The sequence below is a fragment of the Panulirus ornatus genome, chromosome 47 (genome assembly GCF_036320965.1).
Source record: "Panulirus ornatus isolate Po-2019 chromosome 47, ASM3632096v1, whole genome shotgun sequence".
Taxonomy (NCBI): domain Eukaryota; kingdom Metazoa; phylum Arthropoda; class Malacostraca; order Decapoda; family Palinuridae; genus Panulirus; species Panulirus ornatus.
Window position 1 is genome coordinate 22,722,665 of NC_092270.1, and position 17,201 is coordinate 22,739,865.

At 41.6% G+C, this 17,201-nt stretch overlaps 1 protein-coding gene across 1 annotated transcript in view; it reads left to right on the forward strand.

The window, feature by feature from the left end:
• CCT6 (chaperonin containing TCP1 subunit 6) overlaps positions 1-17,201 on the forward strand; it is a 74,855-nt gene that overhangs the window by 47,241 nt on the left and 10,413 nt on the right. Inside the window, exons 9-10 of the mRNA XM_071689992.1 lie at positions 7,718-7,889; positions 14,568-14,666. Coding sequence (XP_071546093.1) covers positions 7,718-7,889; positions 14,568-14,637 — 242 coding nt within the window. The 3' untranslated portion in view covers positions 14,638-14,666. The remainder of the gene's footprint in view (positions 1-7,717; positions 7,890-14,567; positions 14,667-17,201) is intronic.

The window sequence follows — 17,201 nt, forward strand, 5'->3', positions numbered from 1 at the left end:
TGCTACATACAAATCCATTTGCTTTTCTAAGTATTTCTCACATACATTCTTCAAAGCAAACACCTGATCCACACATCCTCTACCACTTCTGAAACCACACTGCTCTTCCCCAATCTGATGCTCTGTACATGCCTTCACCCTCTCAATCAATACCCTCCCATATAATTTACCAGGAATACTCAACAAACTTATACCTCTGTAATTTGAGCACTCACTCTTATCCCCTTTGCCTTTGTACAATGGCACTATGCACGCATTCCGCCAATCCTCAGGCGCCTCACCATGAGTCATACATACATTAAATAACCTTACCAACCAGTCAACAATACAGTCACCCCCTTTTTTAATAAATTCCACTGCAATACCATCCAAACCTGCTGCCTTGCCGGCTTTCATCTTCCGCAAAGCTTTCACTACCTCTTCTCTGTTTACCAAATCATTTTCCCTAACCCTCTCACTTTGCACACCACCTCGACCAAAACACACTATATCTGCCACTCTATCATCAAACACATTCAACAAACCTTCAAAATACTCACTCCATCTCCTTCTCACATCACCACTACTTGTTATCACCTCCCCATTTGCGCCCTTCACTGAAGTTCCCATTTGCTCCCTTGTCTTACGCACTTTATTTACCTCCTTCCAGAACATCTTTTTATTCTCCCTAAAATTTAATGATACTCTCTCACCCCAACTCTCATTTGCCCTTTTTTTCACCTCTTGCACCTTTCTCTTGACCTCCTGTCTCTTTCTTTTATACATCTCCCACTCAATTGCATTTTTTCCCTGCAAAAATCGTCCAAATGCCTCTCTCTTCTCTTTCACTAATACTCTTACTTCTTCATCCCACCACTCACTACCCTTTCTAATCAACCCACCTTCCACTCTTCTCATGCCACAAGCATCTTTTGCGCAATCCATCACTGATCCCCTAAATACATCCCATTCCTCCCCCACTCCCCTTGCTTCCATTGTTCTCACCTTTTTCCATTCTGTACTCAGTCTCTCCTGGTACTTCCTCACACAGGTCTCCTTCTCAAGCTCACTTACTCTCACCACCCTCTTCACCCCAACATTCACTCTTCTTTTCTGAAAACCCATACAGATCTTCACCTTAGCCTCCACAAGATAATGATCAGACATCCCTCCAGTTGCACCTCTCAGCACATTAACATCCAAAAGTCTCTCTTTCGCACGCCTGTCAATTAACACGTAATCCAATAACGCTCTCTGGCCATCTCTCCTACTTACATAAGTATACTTATCCTCCCCTCCTTGTATAAACTTTCTAAAATGGGAAACAGAAGAAGGAGTCACACGGGGAGTGCTCATCCTCCTCGAAGGCTCAGAGTGGGGTGCCTAAATGTGTGTGGATGTAACCAAGATGTGAAAAAAGGAGATAGGTAGTATGTTTGAGGAAAGGAACCTGGATGTTTTGGCTCTGAGTGAAACGAAGCTCAAGGGTAAAGGGGAAGAGTGGTTTGGGAATGTCTGGGGAGTAAAGTCAGGGGTTAGTGAGAGGACAAGAGCAAGGGAAGGAGTAGCAATACTCCTGAAACAGGAGTTGTGGGAGTATGTGATAGAGTGTAAGAAAGTAAATTCTCGATTAATATGGGTAAAACTGAAAGTTGATGGAGAGAGGTGGGTGATTATTGGTGCATATGCACCTGGGCATGAGAAGAAAGATCAAGAGAGGCAAGTGTTTTGGGAGCAGCTGAATGAGTGTGTTAGTGGTTTTGATGCACGAGACCGGGTTATAGTGATGGGTGATTTGAATGCAAAGGTGAGTAATGTGGCAGTTGAGGGAATAATTGGTATACATGGGGTGTTCAGTGTTGTAAATGGAACTGGTGAAGAGCTTGTAGATTTATGTGCTGAAAAAGGACTGATGATTGGGAATACCTGGTTTAAAAAGCGAGATATATATATATATATATATATATATATATATATATATTATCCCTGGGGATAGGGGAGAAAGAATACTTCCCACGTATTCCCTGCGTGTCGTAGAAGGCGACTAAAAGGGGAGGGAGCGGGGGCTGGAAATCCTCCCCTCACTTTTTTTTTTTTTTTTTTTTTTTTTTTTTCCAAAAGAGGGAACAGAGAAGGGGCCCAGGTGAGGATATTCCCTCAAGGGCCCAGTCCTCTGTTCTCAACGCTACCTCGCTAATGCGGGAAATGGCGAATAGTATGAAAGAAAGAAAGAAAGATATATATATATATATATATATATATATATATATATATATATATATATATATATATATATATATATATATATATATATATTTTTTTTTTTTTAATGATAACACCTATCCCTGGGGATAGGGGAGAAAGAATACTTCTCACGTATTCCCTGCGTGTTGTAGAAGGTGGCTAAAAATGGAGGGAGTGGGTGGCTGGAAATCCTCCTTTCTCGTTTTTTTTTTTTTTTTTTTTTTTTTTTTTTTTTTTTTTTTTTTTTAAAGAAGGAACAGAGAAGGGGGCCAGGTGAGAATATTCCCTCAAAGGCCCAGTCCTCTGTTCTTAATGTTACCTCACTAACGCGGGAAATGGCGAATAGTAGGAAAAAGAAAAAGAAAAATATATGTATAGGTATGTATATGTGCTCAAGCCGGCAAGGCAGCAGGTTTGGATGGTATTGCAGTGGAATTTATTAAAAAAGGGGGTGACTGTATTGTTGACTGGTTGGTAAGGTTATTTAATGTATGTATGACTCATGGTGAGGTGCCTGAGGATTGGCGGAATGCGTGCATAGTGCCATTGTACAAAGGCAAAGGGGATAAGAGTGAGTGCTCAAATTACAGAGGTATAAGTTTGTTGAGTATTCCTGGTAAATTATATGGGAGGGTATTGATTGAGAGGGTGAAGGCATGTACAGAGCATCAGATTGGGGAAGAGCAGTGTGGTTTCAGAAGTGGTAGAGGATGTGTGGATCAGGTGTTTGCTTTGAAGAATGTATGTGAGAAATACTTAGAAAAGCAAATGGATTTGTATGTAGCATTTATGGATCTGGAGAAGGCATATGATAGAGTTGATAGAGATGCTCTGTGGAAGGTATTAAGAATATATGGTGTGGGAGGCAAGTTGTTAGAAGCAGTGAAAAGTTTTTATCGAGGATGTAAGGCATGTGTACGTGTAGGAAGAGAGGAAAGTGATTGGTTCTCAGTGAATGTAGGTTTGCGGCAGGGGTGTGTGATGTCTCCATGGTTGTTTAATTTGTTTATGGATGGGGTTGTTAGGGAGGTAAATGCAAGAGTCTTGGAAAGAGGGGCAAGTATGAAGTCTGTTGGGGATGAGAGAGCTTGGGAAGTGAGTCAGTTGTTGTTCGCTGATGATACAGCGCTGGTGGCGGATTCATGTGAGAAACTGCAGAAGCTGGTGACTGAGTTTGGTAAAGTGTGTGGAAGAAGAAAGTTAAGAGTAAATGTGAATAAGAGCAAGGTTATTAGGTACAGTAGGGTTGAGGGTCAAGTCAATTGGGAGGTGAGTTTGAATGGAGAAAAACTGGAGGAAGTGAAGTGTTTTAGATATCTGGGAGTGGATCTGTCAGCGGATGGAACCATGGAAGCGGAAGTGGATCATAGGGTGGGGGAGGGGGCGAAAATTTTGGGAGCCTTGAAAAATGTGTGGAAGTCGAGAACATTATCCCGGAAAGCAAAAATGGGTATGTTTGAAGGAATAGTAGTTCCAACAATGTTGTATGGTTGCGAGGCGTGGGCTATGGATAGAGTTGTGCGCAGGAGGATGGATGTGCTGGAAATGAGATGTTTGAGGACAATGTGTGGTGTGAGGTGGTTTGATCGAGTAAGTAACGTAAGGGTAAGAGAGATGTGTGGAAATAAAAAGAGCGTGGTTGAGAGAGCAGAAGAGGGTGTTTTGAAATGGTTTGGGCACATGGAGAGAATGAGTGAGGAAAGATTGACCAAGAGGATATATGTGTCGGAGGTGAAGGGAACGAGGAGAAGAGGGAGACCAAATTGGAGGTGGAAAGATGGAGTGAAAAGGATTTTGTGTGATCGGGGCCTGAACATGCAGGAGGGTGAAAGGAGGGCAAGGAATAGAGTGAATTGGAGCGATGTGGTATACAGGGGTTGACGTGCTGTCAGTGGATTGAATCAGGGCATGTGGAGCGTCCAGGGTGGGCCGTGGAGGGCTGTGTGGGTATGTATATTTGCGTGTGTGGACGTGTGTATGTACATGTGTATGGGGGGGGTTGGGCCATTTCTTTCGTCTGTTTCCTTGCGCTACCTCGCAAACGCGGGAGACAGCGACAAAGTATAAAAAAAAAAAAAAAAAATGTATATGTGCATGTGTAGGCGTGTATGTATATACATATGTATGTTGGTGGGTTGGGCCATTCTTTTGTCTGTTTTCTTGCGCTAACGCAGGAGACAGTGACAAAGTATAATAGAATAGAATAGGAGCTTAGAATTTGAAAAACTTATGTAGTTTCGTATGAAAGACTATTCTGAGTGAGGGGACTGATGCAATTTGATGCAGTACATTAAAATTTTGTCAGTCATGAGAAGGTCTTGCACAGGACTGGGGAGTGTAGGGCAAATCGTAAGTTTGATTAAAGAATGCTTAATGTCCAACAAGTCCCCAGATTGAATCTTTGAAGAGGAATAATTTGCATACACATCACATCCTTATTTAGATATCATAGGCTCTTATTATCCTTCATTCCATCCTCGACCTTTATTTTATTTTATTTTATTTATTTTTTTTTTATACTTGATCCTGCACTAGGAAGGTAGCACCAGGAATAGACAAAGGAAGTCTGCATCTACTCGTACCCGTTCTCTAGATGTCATGTGTAATGCAACATAACCACAGGTCCCTTTCCACAAGCAGGCCCCACAGAACTTTTCATTGTTTACCCTGGACGCTTCACATGACATGGTTCAGTCCATTGACAGCATGCCAGTATACCACAGTGTTCTAATTTACTCTATCCCTTGAACGCCTTTCTCCTTCCTTTATGTTCAGGCCCCGATAGCTCAAAATCTTTCACTCCATCCATCCATCTCCAATTTGGTCTCCCCATTTCCTCTGTTACTTTCCTCACTCATTCTGTCCATATGTCCAAACCCTTTCAGCACACAATCTTCAACTCTGTGAACCACTCTCTTTTTTAGTGCCACTCATCTCTCTTACCTTTATCTCTCCTACCTTTTCATGACTTAATCATACCACTTCACACCACATATTGTCCTCATACATATTTCCAGCACAGCCACCCTTTTTTGCACAGCTTATCTAAAGCCCATGCCTCCCATTTATATGAAATTGCTGGGACTACCATTCCTTCAAACATATCCATTTTTGCCCATCCAGATTTCATTCTCTCTTTGCTCATATTTTCCAGCTTTCCTATAACCTTCACCCACCCGATGACTCACTTCTGTTTCCATAGTTCCATTTGCTACTATGTCCACTTCCAGGTATATACAACATTTCACATACTCCAAGTTTTTCTGTTCAAACTTACAACCCCAACTACCCTGGCCCTTAACCGTCTAAACCAAACAGCCTTTCTTTTACTCATATTTACTCTCAGCTTATTCCTTTCACACACTCTTCAAAACTCAGTCACTAACTTCTGCAGATTCTCAGTAGAATCTGCCCCCAGTGCTGTATCATCAGCAAACAACAACTGACACACTTCCTAGGCCCTCTCATCCCTCACAGACTGCATGCTCGCCCATCTCTTAAAGACTTGCATTTTCCTCCCTTACCACCTTGTCCATAAACAAATTAAACAACTATGGTGACATCACACACCCCAGCCACAGACCAACCTTCACTGGGGACCATTCATTCACCTTTCTTCCTACTCGCACACATGCCTTACACTCTTGATAATATCCCACTGCTTATCACAGTTTACCTCCCATGCCATACATTCTTGAGACTTTCCACAAACTGTCTCTATCAACCCTATCATATGTCCCCTCCAGATCCATAAATGCCACATACAGATCCATCTGTTTCTTATTTGTATTCCCTACTCACATTGTTTAAAACAAACACCTGATCCACATATCCTTTACCACTTTTGAAACCACATTGGTCATCTCCAATCTGATGCTCTGTGCATGTTTTCACCCTTACAATCAATACCCTCTCATGCAGCTTAACAGGTATACTCAACAAACTTATACCTCTGTACTGTGAACATTCACATTTATACCCCCTTGCCTTTATACAGTAGCACTATACATACATTCTGCCAATCTTTAGGCACCTCACCATGATCCATATGTACCCTGAAAATCCTTACTAACCAAACAGTAAGACAGGTACCTCCTTTTTGAATAAATTCAGCTGCAATACCATCCTCTCCAGTTGTTTTGCTGCATTTCGTCTTGCACAAGGCTTTCACCACCTCTTCTCTCTTCACCAAACACTCTCCATGACTCTCTCATTTCACATACCACTCCTCCCCAAACACCATACATCTCCCACCGTCTCATCACATAGTTAACAGTCCTTTTGAGAGGAATGTTTTGCATACACAGCACATCCTTATTTAGATATCATAGGCTCTTTTTATCCTTCATTCCATCCTCGACCTTTATTTTATTTTATTTTTCTTACTTGATCCTGCATTAGCAAGGTAGCCCCAGGAACAGACAAAGAAAGTCTGCATCTACTTGTACCCATTCTCCTCCTTTTTCATCACTACCTGTTATCACTTCCCTTTTTGTCCCCTTTATTGATGTTCCCATGTTCTCTTGTCTTTCACACATTATTTACCTCCCTCAAAGCATCTTATTCTTCCTAAAGTTTGCTTTCCCCAACTCTCATTTGCCATCTTTTTTAACCCCTGCACATTCCTCTTGACCTCTAGCATGCCCCAGGTATTTGTGCTCTTTCCCTGTACGTACCACTCCTAAATGCCTCTCTTTTCTCTTTCACGAGCAACTTTACTTCTTCATCCCACAACTCATCACCTTTCGCATGCCACATGCATCTCTTGCGCTTGCCAGCACTGCTTCCCTAAATACCTCCCATTCCTTACCCACTGCCCTTGCTTCATTTACTGTCACTTTTTGTCATTCTACGCTCAGTCTCTCCTGGAAGAGCTGGGCGCAAGTAGCACAGACCCACACATAACGATGATAACTGCGAGAGTGACTTGGTGGCCTGCTGATGGGAATGTGATGAAAGCCTTACAGAAAATCCATACATATGTTGAATATCCTTACCAACCAATCAACAACACAGTCACCCACTTTCTTAATAAATTCAACTGCAATACCATCCAAACCTGCCACCTTGCCAGATTTCATCTTCCGCAAGGGTTCACCACCACTTCTCTTTTAGCCATATCATTCTCCCTGACCCTCTCACTTCACACACCACCCTGACCAAAACACCCTAATCTGTCACTATACCATCAAACACATTCAACAAACCTTCAAAACACTCACTTTATCACTTCCTGTTTGCACTTCCCCCTTCACTGATTTCCCGTTTGTTCTCGTCTTTTGCACATTATTTACCTGCTTCCAAAACATTTCTTTTATTCTCCCTCTTTTTCAACCTCTGCACCTTCCTCTTGACCTCCTACCACTCTCGTCTGTACATTGGCACTCCTTCCTTGTAAATATCGACCAAACGCCCCTCTTTTCTCTCACTGACAACTTTAATATGTTTAGCTAGCCATGAGTACTAAAAATTATCATTACATTTTATATTTCAGCTAGTAACAGTGGATATGATCCAATGGACAGTCTTGTAAAACTGCGAGAAGAATTTAAGAGCAGTGGAGGAGTGCCAGTTGGTCTAGATATTACCACAGGAGAGGCCCTCAACCCAAGTGATGCTGGTATATTTGATAACTATTGTGTCAAGAGGCACATGCTTGATGCATGGTAAGTATTAGAAAAAGTGGCATTGAAGATTAGTTTATATTAGAAAAAGAAAATGAGAGAATTTATTTTGTTTTTATGCTTTGTTGCAAATATGAGTGAGGTGTGATTAATTGCCTTTGTACATTGTTATTAACTGCAACTTCTACACCAGTATTGATTCATCCAAACTCTTTGAATCTTCATTATTTAACAGAAGTATGTATTTGTTTCTGTGATGGTAATGAATTAGGAAAGCCAATGTTAAAACTTGCATATGTTTTTAAATTACTCAAGGCTGCATGAAAGGACATGATATTTTGAAAGAGGCTCTCCCATAGTATTTCCATTTTATGCTGGCAAACCTGAAATATTTCAGGAAACATTCCTATACATTTACCTTGGTATCTGACATTGCTCTCCAAAAAAACAAGTGTTCGTAACCCCAATAAACCTTCCTACATAACTGAAGTACCTACACAGCCGATGGACAGGAAGGTGTGACTTTATGAAATGTGAAATTTAACGAGTGTTGCCATCTTTTAGATCCTGCTGTTATTGCAGAGAAGTGTGTGTTAAGCTAGCTTTTCAATCATATGTGCTGTCATTTCATTGACAAAGCTATATTGTAATTACCTCTTAGATTTCTTATAATAACACCAGTGACTGAGTACAAATATTAGATTTTGCATCAGAAACATGATGGGATGTTGAACAAACTAAATAGTGTTAGTACCGTGTACAGTTGATTGATTTTATAACTACCCCCAATGCATTTCCTTCTTTAGCAAGGTTCTGTCAAGATCAGACGAAATGAAAAATGGCTTATTCACACTCATCTAACCTCAGTCATTTTTGGATTACCACAGCTTTCTTTCCACATCCAGGCCCAACAAAACTTTCCATGGTTTACCCTAGATGCTTCACATGCCCTTAGTCAATCCATTGACAGCATGTCGACCCCAGTATACCACATCATTCCAATTCACTCTATTCCTTGCATGCCTTTCACCCTCCTGTATGTTCAGGCCCCAATTGCTCAAAATCTTTTTCACTCCATCCTTCCACCTCCAATTTGGTCTCCCACTTCTCCTTGTTCCCTCCACTCCTGACACATATATCCTCTGTCAATCTATCCTCACTCATTCTCTCCATGTGACCAAACCATTTCAATACACCCTCTTCTGCTCTCTCCACCACTCTTTTTATTACTGCACATCTCTTACCCTTTCATTACTTACTCGATCAAACCACCTCACACCACATATTGTCCTCAAACATTTCATATCCAGCACATCCACCCTCCTCCTCACAAACCTATCTATAGCCCATGCCTTGCAACCATATAACACTATTCATTCAAACATACCCATTTTTGCTCTCCGAGATAACGTTCTCACCTTCCAAATGTTCCCAGAACCTTCACCCCCTCTCACACCATGTGACTCACTTCTGCTTCGATGGTTCCATCCGCTGCTAAATCCACTCCCAGATATCTAAAACACTTCACTTCCTCCAGTTTCTCACCATTCAAATTACCTCCCAGTTGACTTGTCCCTCAACACCACTGTACCTAATAACCTTGCTCGTATTCACATTTACTCTCAGCTTTCCTCTTTCACACACTTTACCAAACTCAGTCACCAACTTTTCAGTTTCCCACCCGAATCAGCCACCTGTGCCGTATCATCAGCGAACAACAACTAACTCACTTCCCAAGCCCTTTCATCCACAACAGACTGCATACTTGCCCCTCTTTCCAAAACTCTTGCATTCACCTCCCTAACAACCCGATTCATAAACAAATTAAACATCCATGGAGACATCACTTACCCCACCACAAACCGACATTCAATGGGAACCAATCACATTCCTCTCTTCCTACTCATACACATGCCTTACATCCTTGATAAAAGCTCTTCACTGCTTTTAGCAACTTACCTCCATCACCATATACTCTTAATACATTCCACAGCGCATCTCTATCAATTGTATCATATGCCTTTTCCAGATCTATTAATGCTACATGCAAATCCATCTGTTTTTCTAAGTATTTCTCACATACATTCTTCAAAGCAAACACCTGATCCACACATCCTCTACCACTTCTGAAACCACACTGCTCTTCCCCAATCCCCAATCTGATGTTATGTACATGCCTTTACACTCTCAATCAATACCCTCCCATATAATTTCCTAGGAATACTCAACAAACTTATACCTCTGTAATTTGAACATTCACCTTTATCCCCTGTGCCTTTTTACAATGGCACTATCCATGCATTCCGCCAATCCTCATGCTCTTCACCATGAACCATGCATACATTGAATATCATCACCAACCAGTCATCAACACAGTCACCCCCTATTTTAATAAATTCCACTGCAATACTATCCAAACCTGCCTCCTTTCCGGCTTTCATCTTCTGCAAAGCTTTCACTGCCTCTTTTCTGTTTACCCTCTCACTTCGCACACCACCTCGACCAAAACACCGTATATCTACCATTCTACCATCAAACACATTCAACAAACTTTCAGAATACCCATTCCATCTTCTCTCTTCGCCACTACTTGTTATTACTTCCCCATTATCCCCCTTCACCGATGTTGCCATTTGTTCTCTTGCATTATGCACTTTATTTACCTCCCTCCAAAACATCTTTTTATTCTCCCAAAAATTTAATGATACTTTCACCCCAACTCTCATTTGCCATCTTTTTTACCTCTTGCACCTTTCTCTTGACCTCCTGCCTCATTCTTTTATACATTTCCCAGTCATTCGCACTACTTCCTTGCAAAAATTGTCCAAATGATATTCTTGATATTTATTTATTTATTTTGCTTTGTCGCTGTCTCCCGCGTTTGCAAGGTAGCGCAAGGAAACAGACGAAAGAAATGGCCCAACCCACCCCCATACACGTGTATATACACACACGTCCACACATGCAAATATACATACCTATACATCTCAATGTACACGTATATATACACACACAGACACATACATATATACCCATGCACACAATTCACACTGTCTGCCTTTATTCATTCCCATCGCCACCTTGCCACACATGGAATACCATCCCCCTCCCCCCTCATGTGTGCAGAGTAGCGCTAGGGAAAGACAACAAAGGCCTCATTCGTTCACACTCAGTCTCTAGCTGTCATGCAATAATGCCCGAAACCACAGCTCCCTTTCCACATCCAGGCCCCACACAGCTTTCCATGGTTTACCCCAAACGCTTCACATGCCCTGATTCAATCCACTGACAGCACATCAACCCCAGTATACCACATCGATCCAATTCACTCTATTCCTTGCCCGCCTTTCACCCTCCTGCATGTTCAGGCCTCGATCACTCAAAATCTTTTTCACTCCATCTTTCCACCTCCAATTTGGTCTCCCACTTCTCCTCGTTCCCTCCACCTCCGACACATATATCCTCTTGGTCAATCTTTCCTCACTCATTCTCTCCTTGTGCCCAAACCATTTCAAAACACCCTCTTCTGCTCTCTCAACCACGCTCTTTTTATTTCCACACATCTCTCTTACCCTTACATTACTTACTCGATCAAACCACCTCACACCACACATTGTCCTCAAACATCTCATTTCCAGCACATCCACCCTCCTGCGCACAACTCTATCCATAGCCCACACCTCGCAACCATACAACATTGTTGGAACCACTATTCCTTCAAACATACCCATTTTTGCTTTCCAAGATAATGTTCTCGACTTCCACACATTCTTCAACGCTCCCAGGATTTTCGCCACCTCCTCCACCCTATGATTCACTTCCGCTTCCATGGTTCCATCCGCTGCCAGATCCACTCCCAGATATCTAAAACACTTTACTTCCTCCAGTTTTTCTCCATTCAAACTTACCTCCCAATTGACTTGACCCTCAACCCTACTGTACCTAATAACCTTGCTCTTATTCACATTTACTCTTAACTTTCTTCTTTCACACACTTTACCAAACTCAGTCACCAGCTTCTGCAGTTTCTCACATCAATCAGCCACCAGCGTTGTATCATCAGCGAACAACAACTGACTCACTCCCCAAGCTCTCTCATCCACAACAGACTTCATTCTTGCCCCTCTTTCCAAAACTCTTGCATTCACCTCCCTAACAACCCCATCCATAAACAAATTAAACAACCATGGAGACATCACACACCCCTGCCGCAAACCTACATTCACTGAGAACCAATCACTTTCCTCTCTTCCTACACGTACACATGCCTTACATCCTCGATAAAAACTTTTCACTGCTTCTAACAACTTGCCACCCACACCATATATTCTTAATACCTTCCACAGACCATCTCTATCAACTCTATCATATGCCTTCTCCAGATCCATAAATGCTACATACAAATCCATTTGCTTTTCTAAGGTTTTTTTTTTTTTTTTTTTTTTTTTTATACTTTGTCGCTGTCTCCCGCGTTTGCGAGGTAGCGCAAGGAAACAGATGAAAGAAATGGCCCAACCCCCCCCCCATACACATGTATATACATACGTCCACACACGCAAATATACATACCTACACAGCTTTCCATGGTTTACCCCAGACGCTTCACATGCCTTGATTCAATCCACTGACAGCACGTCAACCCCGGTATACCACATCGCTCCAATTCACTCTATTCCTTGCCCTCCTTTCACCCTCCTGCATGTTCAGGCCCCGATCACACAAAATCTTTTTCACTCCATCTTTCCACCTCCAATTTGGTCTCCCTCTTCTCCTTGCTCCCTCCACCTCCGACACATATATCCTCTTGGTCAATCTTTCCTCACTCATCCTCTCCATGTGCCCAAACCACTTCAAAACACCCTCTTCTGCTCTCTCAACCACGCTCTTTTTATTTCCACACATCTCTCTTACCCTTACGTTACTCACTCGATCAAACCACCTCACACCACACATTGTCCTCAAACATCTCATTTCCAGCACATCCATCCTCCTGCGCACAACTCTATCCATAGCCCACGCCTCGCAACCATACAACATTGTTGGAACCACTATTCCTTCAAACATACCCATTTTTGCTTTCCGAGATAATGTTCTCGACTTCCACACATTCTTCAAGGCCCCCAGAATTTTCGCCCCCTCCCCCACCCTATGATCCACTTCCGCTTCCATGGTTCCATCCGCTGCCAGATCCACTCCCAGATATCTAAAACACTTCACTTCCTCCAGTTTTTCTCCATTCAAACTCACCTCCCAATTGACTTGACCCTCAACCCTACTGTACCTAATAACCTTGCTCTTATTCACATTTACTCTTAACTTTCTTCTTTTCTAAGTATATTCTTGATATCTATATGTAAATCAAAGAAAGGTCTTTGGGGCTTGATTGTGGATTGGGAGCTGTGGTTGCGGTGCATTACACAAGACAGCTAGAGAACAGATATAAGCGGATGATGTCTTTCTTTGTCTGTTCTATGCGGCATTACCTTGCCAACATGGAAATTGATGATCAAGCATGAAAAAATATCTATTTGTACAAACCATTTCAGCACACCGTTCAGCTCTCTCAGAAATGTTTCTGTAATTACCACAGCTCTCTCTTACTCCATCATTTTATATATTTATTTGAAATAAAGAAGGAAGTAGTTGGTAGGCCCCTGACCAGGGACATATATTACCAGTACTTCCTGCCTGGGTTTAGTGTCCGTTGCATAGTGAGCCTGTACTTCCGTGGCTCTCATGTTGTACTCCTTTGACCTAGGTGGCTATCTTTTCATTTAGCCTCACCAACATGTGGGCTGCTGGTATTTTGTCCACAAACATATAGTCTCTCCCTGCCACAAATAACACTTGACTCACACAACTCATCCTTCACAACTCTAGATTTTCCTGTGGTGAGTTCTTTGTGCTAGCCTTATCTTTTTGGCAAAATGGTTGGGGCATTATATAGAAGTAGTAGGTAGGAACATTAGACAGGAGCTTAAGGTAGTAGTAGTAGGTAGGAGCATTAGTTGGGAGCATAGGTAGAAGTAGTAGGTTGAAACATGAGGCAAGAAAATTAGGTAGACACATTCAGTAGAAATGATTGGTAGGAACATTAGGATGGAGCCTCTGAAAACACTGCTAGAATTGCCTTCTGCCGATGGCCTGTTAACGGTGAGGCACCAAAGGCTGAGAAGAGGCACTGGAGTTCAACAGTTATGGAGACTTTTATCGTGGCCACCCCATGAAGGAATTTCGCAAAGGAGACTGGTATCAGAAATATAGATTAGTAGTAAAGTTCTCAAATCATTATAATGTGCCTTCATATCCCCACCCTCAAGAAGAAAAAGTTACTATTTTGTTATTTTCAATAAAAGTCATTTCTTGATTATAATTAGCTCATTCTGCACCTGTTTCTACAAAGCCAATGTTAGGTTGTTCTTCAGTAACTTTTTTTCCTTATTGCTATGTACTTTATATATCTATCTGTCTATATATCTGATTCCTGTTCCAGCTGAGAATTCCCTCAAGGGGGTGGCTAGAGCAAAAGTCTCTCATCTTTTGAACCACATACACATCTATCTTTTTCAGCTTTTTGTGGTGAACTTCTTATTGACAAATCCTCTTCCAACACTAAATCCTCCAAGTTATTAACCATTAATGATTTTAAGTAATAAATTAGATATAATCTAATATAGAAACTTGATGAATGTGAAATTAATATTCTTTATATTATTACAGCTCTGTCATTGCTCGCAATCTTCTCATCGTTGATGAAATTATGAGAGCTGGATTATCACAGCTGAAATAGGGAGCAGACGGGATAATTCATTGTCTCTGGTAAGAAAGCTCGAACTTGATCACGCACACAGATTGTTATATTATCTTTAGGGAAATAGGGTAAAGAATACTATTCCCATATCTCTTTTGTCTTACAGAAAACATTTGAGAAAAAGAGACAGGATGCTGAAAATTGTGCCCTCTGGCATTTATTTCTTAAAGTTAAAACATAAGCTAAAAACTTAGTCTTCATCTTGTGCTCATTTGTGTGTTTCTGACTCCACCATGCTGAGATAAGAAACACAAGCCAAGGAGGGGATGGCCATCTTCAAAGGAGTTGTAAAAGAGTATAGGGAAGTAAGCCCCAGACTAATGTAATTATGCACTTGATAGTAAGTGGAGTGAGGAAGAGAGGAATGTGTTCAGTGAGAAGCTGAGAGAGTTTGTAATTTGTGGGGGATTGGATATTAGTGTTGGATAATTTGAATGGAAAAGCGGATGAAGTGGGAGTTGAGGGTATCACTGGGGGGCATGTAGTACCAAGGATGATTAAAAATGGTAAATTCCTTGTGGAGTTGTGTGCCTAAAATGGGCATGTAATTAGTAACACCTGCTTTTAAAAAATACAACATCTGCAAGTGTACATGGGTGAGTAATGTTAATGTGAAGTGGGCATTATTGAATTATTTAGTAATTGATATGTATGCTGAAGAGAGACTTTTGGACATGAATTTTCTAAGAGAGGCAGCTGATTGGATGGCAAATCACTTCTTGATGAGGGTTTGTAGAGGCTGTAGGAAAGAGGAAATTGTATGGGTAGGAAGGTGGTGAAAGTGATTGAGACTGGAAAAAAAAAAAGGCTGTGTTAGGAAATACTGTAGGATCCTCAGTGAGGAATGACGAAAGATGAGTAAATGATTCTAGGAGTGTGCTTGAGGAACGGAAGAATTTAGGGAAGTGGTGCTTACATTTGTGGGAAATTGTTCAGTATATGGAAGGTAGGGTTTATGCTTGTGAAAAAGGGCAGTGAATGGTGAGATGAGAAGGTTAGTTGTTTGTGAAAGAAAAGAGAAGTGTATGAGTATTACTTGCAGGGAAGGAGTGCAAATGATTGGGAGATTCACATAATAAAGTGGCAGAAGTCAAGAGGAATGTGTAGGGACTGAAATAGAGGGCAGTTGAGAGTTGGGGTGAGTGAGTATCGGCAAACTAATGGGGTAATAAGACACTGCTTTGAAAATATGTAAATAGTTTGATGAAAATGCGTGATAGTATGAGGAAGTTAAGTTATTAGTGAAAAGGAAAAGAGAGGCATATGGGCATTACCGGCTAGGAACAAGTGCAAATGATTGGGAAGTAAATGAGAGGATGGCTGGAGGTCAAGAGAAAGATGCAGGAGCTGAAATAGAGAGCAAAGAAGAGTTGGGGTGAGAGAGTATAGGCAGACTTGTAAGAGAATAAGAAAATATTCTTGAAGGAGGTGAACAGTGTAGGGAGGAAAAGATAGCTAATGGGAGCAGATGGGGGAAGTGGTAACAGGCAAAGAAGAGGTGAAGAGGTTTGGAGGGAGTATTGTGAAGGATTGTTAAATGTGTTTAATGATAAGATGACAAATGTCAAGTGTCAGACATAAAGGTATCCAAAGCATTAGGGTCATAGCAAATGGTTTGATGAAATGAGGACAGGTGGTGAAAGCCTTGCATAAGATGAAGTGTGGCAAAGCATTTCGGATGGATGAGAGTGGAGTTGAATTTTTCAGGGTAAGGGATGACAGTGATGGTTGGTTATTTGGGATTTTCAGCATAAGTATGGCTAAATGTGAGGTTTTCTGGGGCCTTATGGGATGTCCGTATAGTGCCATTATATAAAGAAGCAGGGACAAAAATTAGTGTTTGAATTATATAGGTATAAAGAGAGACTTTTGGATGTTAATGTGCTGAGAGGTGCAACTGGAGGGATGTCTGATCATTATCTTGTGGAGGCTAAGGTGAAGATTTGTATGGGTTTTCAGAAAAGAAGAGTGAATGTTGGGGTGAAGAGGGTGGTGAGAGTAAGTGAGCTTGAGAAGGAGACCTGTGTGAGGAAGTACCAGGAGAGACTGAGTACAGAATGGAAAAAGGTGAGAACAATGGAAGTAAGGGGAGTGGGGGAGGAATGGGATGTATTTAGGGAATCAGTGATGGATTGCGCAAAAGATGCTTGTGGCATGAGAAGAGTGGGAGATGGGTTGATTAGAAAGGGTAGTGAGTGGTGGGATGAAGAAGTAAGAGTATTAGTGAAAGAGAAGAGAGAGGCATTTGGACGATTTTTGCAGGGAAAAAATGCAATTGAGTGGGAGATGTATAAAAGAAAGAGACAGGAGGTCAAGAGAAAGGTGCAAGAGGTGAAAAAAAGGGCAAATGAGAGATGGGGTGAGAGAGTATCATTAAATTTTAGGGAGAATAAAAAGATGTTCTGGAAGGAGGTAAATAAAGTGCGTAAGACAAGGGAGCAAATGGGAAGTTCAGTGAAGGGCGCAAATGGGGAGGTGATAACAAGTAGTGGTGATGTGAGAAGGAGATGGAGTGAGTATTTCGAAGGTTTGTTGAATGTGTT